Source organism: Monoraphidium neglectum (assembly GCF_000611645.1).
Source record: "Monoraphidium neglectum strain SAG 48.87 unplaced genomic scaffold scaffold02449, whole genome shotgun sequence".
Classification (NCBI taxonomy): domain Eukaryota; kingdom Viridiplantae; phylum Chlorophyta; class Chlorophyceae; order Sphaeropleales; family Selenastraceae; genus Monoraphidium; species Monoraphidium neglectum.
The window spans coordinates 1-7,972 of NW_014011179.1; the positions used below are offsets into that span (position 1 = coordinate 1).

General features: G+C 66.1%; 3 protein-coding genes across 3 annotated transcripts in view; 2 read left to right on the top strand and 1 right to left on the bottom strand.

The window, feature by feature from the left end:
• Positions 1-382: 382 nt before the first annotated feature.
• On the top strand, positions 383-1,720 carry MNEG_10761 (3-ketoacyl-CoA synthase 19; the record flags this gene model as incomplete). Its single annotated transcript, XM_014040765.1, has 3 exons — positions 383-395; positions 625-718; positions 883-1,720. 3 exons carry the CDS (start codon positions 383-385, stop codon positions 1,718-1,720), a joined length of 945 nt encoding a protein of 314 aa, XP_013896219.1.
• A 1,996-nt stretch (positions 1,721-3,716) lies between these two features.
• Positions 3,717-4,760, bottom strand: MNEG_10762 (hypothetical protein; the record flags this gene model as incomplete). Its single annotated transcript, XM_014040766.1, has 2 exons — positions 3,717-4,151; positions 4,572-4,760. 2 exons carry the CDS (start codon positions 4,758-4,760, stop codon positions 3,717-3,719), a joined length of 624 nt encoding a protein of 207 aa, XP_013896220.1.
• Positions 4,761-5,216: 456 nt separating this feature from the next.
• The window catches only part of MNEG_10763 (hypothetical protein), a gene marked incomplete at both ends in the record, with an annotated part of 4,116 nt that continues 1,360 nt past the window's right edge, over positions 5,217-7,972 (top strand). Inside the window, 5 exons of the mRNA XM_014040767.1 lie at positions 5,217-5,243; positions 5,528-5,657; positions 5,946-6,340; positions 6,611-6,742; positions 7,057-7,275. Of these exons, the coding sequence (XP_013896221.1) occupies positions 5,217-5,243; positions 5,528-5,657; positions 5,946-6,340; positions 6,611-6,742; positions 7,057-7,275 (903 nt within the window). The remainder of the gene's footprint in view (positions 5,244-5,527; positions 5,658-5,945; positions 6,341-6,610; positions 6,743-7,056; positions 7,276-7,972) is intronic.

Genomic DNA, 7,972 nt, shown 5'->3' on the forward strand with positions numbered 1-7,972 from the left:
ACCCCACCCCATCCCCAGCTGGCGCTTCTCCCGCGCGGACGTGCGCCGCGTGGCCGAGAAGAACGGCACCATCCGCCCCGAGGACATCGACTTCCTCGAGAAGCTCGCCTTCCGCAGCGGCCTCGGCGACTCCACCGCCGTCGTGCCCGCCGTCCAGGCCGCGCCCGCCGACAAGCCCGGCCTCGAGGTCGCGCGACTGGAATACGAGCAGACGTGCTTCTCCTGCGTCGAGGAGCTGCTTGCCAAGACGGGCGTGAAGCCAAGCCAGATCGGGTTCGTGATCACAAACAGCAGCCTGTTCAACCCGACCCCCAGCCTGAGTGCCGCCATCATCAACCGCTTCAAGCTGCGGGACACCACCATCAACTACTCCCTCGGCGGCATGGGCTGCAGCGGTGAGGCTCCTCACCGCGCGTTGGGCGCGTCCTTGCCTGCACGCCTGGTCCATCTGCGCACTTGAGCGGCCCTGTTTAAGCTGTCGCGTGCGCCACTCCTTAGCCTTCTCAAAATCATCGGCGTCCAAGGGCCAATACAGCACTGCACCCTTGCAGTCTCCACCTCCACCTCTCACTCCTCACGGATCCTCCCTGCATCCATGTGCCTGGCCCTCCCCCCCCCCTTCAGCCGGCGTGGTCGCGCTTGACCTGGCGCGCCAGATGCTGCAGCTGCACCCCGGCTCCTACGCGCTCATCGTGTCCCACGAAAACATCAGCAACAAGTGAGCAGGGGCCCCTCCAATGCCGCCTCCCCTGTGCTTGTGTGCGCACTGGCTTGGCCAGCCGTGCCGGCTCTTCGCCTGCGGTTTTACCCTTCTTCTTGCATCGTTTCTGTAGTCCCCTAACAACCCCACTGCAACCCCTACCCCAACCCCAACCCCCGCAGCTACTACCTGGGCAGCGACAAGTCCATGCTCATCCCCAACACCCTCTTCCGCTCCAACGGCGCCGCCATCCTGCTGTCCAGCCGCCCCGCTGACGCCTCAAAGTCGAAGTACACGATCAGGCACGTCGTGCGCACGATCATGGCCGCCGACGACGAGGCGTACGGCTGCATCTGGCAGACGGACGACGCCGAGAAGAAGCAGGGCGTGGCCTTGAAAAAGGAGCTGATCGGCGTCGCCGGCCGCGCGCTCGCGCGCAACATGGGCCGCCTCGGGCCGCTCGTGCTGCCGGTTTCCGAGCAGGCCAAGTACGCCGGCAGCGCGCTGCTGCGCGCCGCGCTCAAGGCAGCCCCGGCGGGCGCCCGCGCGCTGGTCCCAGACGCGTGGCGCCGGCCCTACACCCCTGCGTTTTCTAAGGCGTTCGACGCGGTGTGCATTCACACCGGGGGCCGCGGCGTGATTGACTCGATGCAGGACAACTTGGGGATGGGCAAGGCCATGGTCGAGGCCAGCCGCGCCGCGCTCTACGAGTTCGGCAACACCAGCAGCTGCAGCGTGTGGTACGAGCTGGCTTACGCCGAGTCCTTCAACGGCGGCCTCCGCCGCGGCGCGCGCGTCTGGCAGATCGCCTTCGGCAGCGGCTTCAAGTGCAACAGCGCCGTGCTGACCGCCAACCGGCACGTGAAGGACGCGCACGCGGCGTGGCGCGCGTTTGACCGGTCAAAGATGTACGCGCAGCTCGCGGAGATCGACCGCGAGGTCGCCGCGTCCAAGGCGCAGCGCGCGGCGGACAAGGCGAAGGCGGCCTCGGCCTCTGCCGCCAGCGCCCGGCAGCACTGATGGCACGGCCGTTGTGACTGTTTGAGATCTCGAGATCCTGATACTTCTGCAAGCGCATGGATGTTTGGAATATGTGCGGCCATGTGGCTGCGAGGGCGTGGCGTGTCGGCTTAGGCTGCGCCGCGCTTTGAAATTCACTGCCGCAAACCGAGTCCTCTTGTGGGGCTTGGCATGCGCTTTGTCATCACAAGGCTTATTGGCAGTCTCGAAAAGGTATTGGATCCTGCTCGAAGGTATTGGTGCCCTCCCAAAAGGTATTGGACGCATCGGCTGCAATGAGGCCGCCGCAACATGTCCATGCATTGGCACACATCAGCCAGCTGCCGGCCGCACAGATGCGCCGGCCACCTTGTACGTCACTCCCTTGCACCGCCCTCCCAATCAGGCAAGCACATGCCCTGTGCATGGCATATCATTCTGATACAACGCATGCGGCAAAGTTAGAAGAGACAGCTGCACCAACAAACGCCCTGCGCTGCCTTGATCTGGCGCGCTCCCCACTCCATCAAATGCTTTCGGCTGCGGTGCCTCCATGCAGCGCCGCTTGTGCGGAGCAGTGTTGGTAGGCTCAGCCAGGTGTTGCTTGCTTTCCCTAACCCTTCGCTTCCGTCTTCCTGCACTCTTAACTGCGAACCTCGCACAGCCACCTGCTGCTGACGTGCAGCGCCCCTCAGTCGTGACGCCTCTGTCGCCCACATGCCCCCCCCCCTGCCCCACAGCCGCCCCTTTGGCTTTACTGCAACCAGCGCCCTCAAGCCGCCGCCTCTTGGGCGGTTTGGCGCAGTTATTTCATGCAGTGTTCGCTGCGATATGCAACCCCATGGTAACGCTGATTGCACCGTCCATTACAGCATGGCGCCATGCACAGGCGAGGCTGCTGGCAGCAAGGCATGCTCGCAATGCTGGCCTGAAGCTGGCAATGCTGTCAGCAAGGCCGCTGGCAGCAAGGCTCCTGGCAGCAAGGCCGCTGGCAGCAAGGCCTGCGGCTGTGGGTCTATCAGCACTTGAGATCTGGGTCAAGGCTCCTGCTGATACTGTAGCCACAGCTGACTGGTCACACTCACGGGTAATGCAGGTATCGTCGTAAATTTACGTTGCGCGACGTCGCCGCCGCCGCCAAAATTCAAGTTTTTGGGTTCCCGAGGCTTTGGGAGAAAGCGGAGATGATCAGGGGTAGCCAGCGACCTGCGTGAACCAACCCAATAAGTTGCAGCAGACCGCGTGGCAGTAGGGGGCGCCAATTGAATTGGCCACACCGCCTAGAGGGGCGACGAGCCGACGAGGCGTGGCCGCCGCAACCATGCGGCCACACGCTTCCGAGGAGCCACACCCCCGAAAGGCGAGCCGGGCTTCTGTCCGCGGCCGGGAGGACTCGCGCGGCTTCAACCCCCGCACGCCTGCTGCCGCCGCACCGTGATTTTGTAGACTGCGCAGCGCATCTCGGGGAAGAGCTCCGTAAGCGGCGGCGGCGACGGCGGCGGCCGCGGGGTGCCGGGCTCCCACACTTCCTCGACTTCCAGCCCGGCCGCCGCGCACTGCTCCATGAATAGGACGTCGCAGATGTCATACCGATGCTTCGTATGGGCGTAGTAGATCGGCGCGGCCACGACTTCTTCAGCAACCCCCGGCGCGGGCTGGGCCGTGCCGTCTTGTGCGGGCTGCTCGGCGGCTGGGGGTGCGTGGGGCGGCGGCGCGCGGCCGGCGAGCGCGAGGGCCCTCATGACACGGGGCAGCATGTGGGTGCCAGCCTCGTTATACACCTTGGGAGAGACGCCGTGGGGGAGACGCCGTTGCGGATGAGGCAGCGGGGCGTAGGGCCTCGGGTCAGCTGGAGAGTTGGGATGGCGCCCTCGCCCCCCACAAGTGTTGGGGCGCCCGAGAAGGAGCGGAGAGGGGCGGCGCGACACAGCGCGGCGGAGGGCACGGGAGTGGGGGGCAGCGCTGCACGGCGCGTCGGGGAAGGCGGAATGGGGGGCGCGGCGCTGGGGTATCGCAATCAGGCCCGGCGGGACCTCCTGGTTCTGTGCCCCGGCCCCACCGCGCCCCTGCCGGCCCCGCCCTCGCCCACCAGGTCTGATCCCAAGATCAAGTCCCACCGCGACGACATGAGCCGCGCCGTGTCGGCGCACCGCTCCTCCTGCCCCTCTCCCCCGGCCGACCCCGCTTCCGGCGCGCCCCCGCCCGCCGCGCCGCCGTCGCCCGCGCCGCCGTCGCCCGCGCCGCCGCTCAGCGCCTGAGTCCAGTCGCAGGCGGCGGTGGTGACTGCTGGAGCTCCGGGCGTCCCAGCCGCCCGATTGGCGTCCACGTTTTCACGCAGGTGGTCCAGGGCGCCACCAAAGGCCTGCTCTGTGAGGCAGATCTCCCCTGCTTGCGGCAGGTTGCGGGCCAGAGTGAGCCCCAGCAGGCCGCAGCCGGCGCCAAGCTCTAGGATCTGGGGTGTTTGTGTGTGTGTGTGTGTGAGAGAGAGAGTGTGAGAGGGATTATGTGTGTACGTGAGAGTACGAGTCAGGATGTTTGTGTGTACGTGTGTCAGCATGTGTGTGTGAGCATTTCTGTACGTGTGAGCGTGTGTTTGAGAGCATGCGTGTGTGAACGTGAGAGCATGTTTGAATGAATGTGTGTGTGTGTGTGTGAGCGAATGGGTTTGTTTGCGTATGTTGCGCGCGGCGGGGCATCAAGCGAATGCTTGTACGTCAGCTGTGGTCCACTGCTGCTGCTGGCAGGCAGTGACGTGCATGGTGGAGGCGGCAGCACACCAGGGCCAGCGCCGGGGGTCCAAGATTGGAGTCAGGCGTCCATTTCCTGCGGCCTCACTGGCATCCCTCGGCCGCATGCGCGCGCCGCCACCCACCCTGATCCCCGGCCGCTCCAGGCCCAGCTGGCCGCGGCACGCCTCCAGGAATCCTATGGCGCGGTGCGCCGCCCCCCAGACGGTGCCGCCCGTAGTGGTCAGCCGCGTCGTCGTCTTGACCACGATGTCCCCCACTTGCCAGCCGGCGCCGTCCCGGGGTGCCGCGGCGGGGCGCGGCGCGTCCGCCATCGGGCGCAGCGCTAGAGCGTGGGGCCGGCACGGCAGTCGGAGGCGCCGCTCCCTGCTGCCGCCCCACCGGTGGCGGCAGCCGGAGCCGCAACAGTGCAAAGCAGCCCGGTGCCGGGAGTGCGAACACACTGCACCGCTGCAATAATCTAATTATGATGTCGCGCACGAGTCAAAATCAAGTACTCATTGGATGTCGATCATCGAGCGCTGCATGACCGTGATCTTGCGAAAACATATCAGCAGGGTTACTTGTGCATATCATCATGAATGAATCTAGCACATAGTATTGCAAATTCATCAACATCGCCTGACGTGCTGAACGACCAGCACGTACCACCACCGCCGCGACATCCACCCGCGTCAGCAGGAGCACGGCGCAGCACGCCGCTCGGCGCCATGGCGGCGGCATCAACAAAAGACGCTTACACTGTGACGACAGTCGTAGACGGAGACAAGATGGATGAGGACGTGCCGGAGAACGAGGTGTGGGGCAAGCGGGGACGCACCAACCGCGTCGACAACCGCCGGCGGCCGCCCCTGCAGAACGCAGACGCCCTCTCGCGGCCGCAGCTGGCTGCCTGCCTGCGACCCCGCGAGCGCCGCTGCAGCCGCAAGAAGCGCCCGCCTAGATTGTGGCCCCGCACACGCACTGGCACCGCCGTCGCCGCGGCCGCGGCCGTCGCCGCACGCGCCTGTCTGTCTCCCCCCCCCCCATTTCAAAGCTGCCCCCCTCGCCGGCGCAACCTCCTCCCATGATCACGCCCCAGATCCGCATCACCTTGACGCGGAAGATGCGCGGCTACGTCACGCGTGCTGCAGCCTGCCTCCAGGAGCGCGGCCACAGCAGCGTCACCCTCAAGTCCACTGGGCGCGCGATTACAACGGCCGTCACCATTGGTGAGCGGACGGCCGCGCCCCCATCCCTGCCAACCCCCCCTCCCCGGCCGGGTCAATTACGGTGCCGGCGATGGGGCGTTCAAAGCCATTTGTCACTTGTTGCCCATGACTCACCCGCTCCAGCGCCGGCTCACCCCCCGCCCCCAGCCCCACAACTCTGCAAGCTGCAGCCCCCTGCGCCCAACGCCTTCACAAGCCGTGGCCCCCTTGCCTGGCGCCGGCAAACCAGCCCCCATCTCGGCCCATGCAGTACTCAGGTCGTCAAAACCCCCGCCGCCCCGCACGCAGCCGAGGTTGTGAAGCGCCGCATCCCGGGGCTGCACCAATCCACAGCCATCGCGAGCGTGAGCGTGGTCGACAGCTACGAGCCGAGGCAGGCGGGGCTGGACCCGGTGAGCGTCACGAGGTTTGCGTCGGCCGTCAAGATCGTGCTGTCCAAGGAGGTGCGGCGCGCGGCCGCCGCCCCTGAGCGCACGCGCCCCGCGGCCGCTGGCCGCGCCGGCTGCGCCGAGCCGAGTTGGGGCGCGCCCCCAGGCGCGGGCGTCGGGAAGGGGGTAGAGAGGGTCGAGCGCCCCTCGGCGCTGGGGCCAGCGGCGGCACCGTCCGCCCGTGCCGGCGTGTGGCGGTGGTGGAAGGAGCGGCTCCTCTCGTGCGTGAGGGCGCCACGCGCTGGCGCCCCTTCGGTCGGTCAAGTCTCAGCACGCCGCTCCCCTGACGTGTCGCGCCGGCACCGGCCCACCGCCGCTTGTGGAGGCCCCCGTACATGCACATCCGCCCAGCCGACCACGGGCACACGGGGGGCCGTGGGAAATGGGTGTCGATGGGATCAAGTGGTGACCCAGGCTTCAGGGACCCTAAATCTTGAAAACAGGTAATTCAGGGTTCAGGGAGCCTGAAAACACGGCAATACCCGGGACCAGGACTCCTTGTGGCCGCATCTCATACTGCCACAGCCGCTGGACGCGATGGCCCCCGGCTACCAGGCGCCGCTGCCGGCGTCGGCGGCGCGGCTGGGCGCGGCGGAGGAGGCGGCGCTGCTGGAGGAGGACGAGGAGGGGCGCCCCGCACGCCACAGGACGCGGCGCGTGCTGCGCGGCAGGCGAGCGGGCGGGGCTGTCCCGGCATTTTATTTGAATGCGTGCGTGCATGCGTTAGTGCATGCATACATGTGTGCGTGCGTGCATGTGTGTGTGTGTGTGTGTTTCTGTGTGTGTGTGCGTGCGTGCATGAACATATGGATTTATGGGGGGATGAAATGGATTGACTGTCAGGGGTTGAGAATGGGCGGCTTTTGGGTGTTACACCAGGTGTTGCTTTCTTTGGTGTTGAGGAAGGCATGGTGACTTCGCTTTGGGGACGCCTTCGACGGAATCTGACCGCTTGCCACGCCTGCGCAGAGGCCCGAGGGGCCGCGCGCGCGGAGGCGACGGCCGCGGAGGGGGCGCTGGAGCAGTGGGCGGCGCTGTGCACGGAGAGACGGCGGATCAGCCGCCAGCTGAGGGGCGCGGCGCCAGGGGCCACGGCGCGGGCCGCGGACGGGGGCGAGGGCGGGGACACGGGCGGGGTGATGGCGCTGGTGCTGGTGGGGGTTCGGCTGGGGCAGCGGGCGGGGGCGATGGTGCGAGCCAGGGGTAGCAGCATGGCGCGGCGGGTCGGCGAGCTGAGCGCTCTAGGTGCTCCAAAGCGTCTGCGTGCGTTTTGCGACCGCGTTTGCCGAAGAAACAATTGTGCTGTGAGCTACCTGTGCTTTGTTGACCAGGTAGAACATCGATTCGAATTTTACAGCTTACCTCTGTACATATTGACTTGCGTTTGCTTCCTTGAAGGCGGGAGTGCCGCAGGCAGCTGTTGGGTTGATAGTGCAGCAACCGTTGACCGAGTTAAGGATGGCTCAAGCAACACGACATGAGCTTGGCTCAATGAACTTGTGACTTTGTAACCAACGCGCTGGCCGTGAATGGCCAGCAGTGCTGTCACTGTCTGCGCTGGCGGCAGAGAGCAGGGTGTCCAGGTGACGGCGCGCATCCTATGTATCCTTCCTCGTGCCCTTGCTGTCCAAAAACGACAATCGGGCCAGGTCTATTACGGTATTTTTGGTCACATTCTTGCCATTGTTTGCGTCTCAAGCCCCTCCACAGCGCTTTCTGGATCCCAACCAAGCCCATCGACCCGTCCGGGGTCCCAGCGCGCTCTAGGCGCGCTTTCAACAGGGCAAGCATGTCGTATAACCTGGACAATGAGGACGAGGCGCTCCAAGCGGCGCTGCGCGCATCCATGCAGGACATCACGGCGGGCAGCGGCGCGCTCCCAAGCGC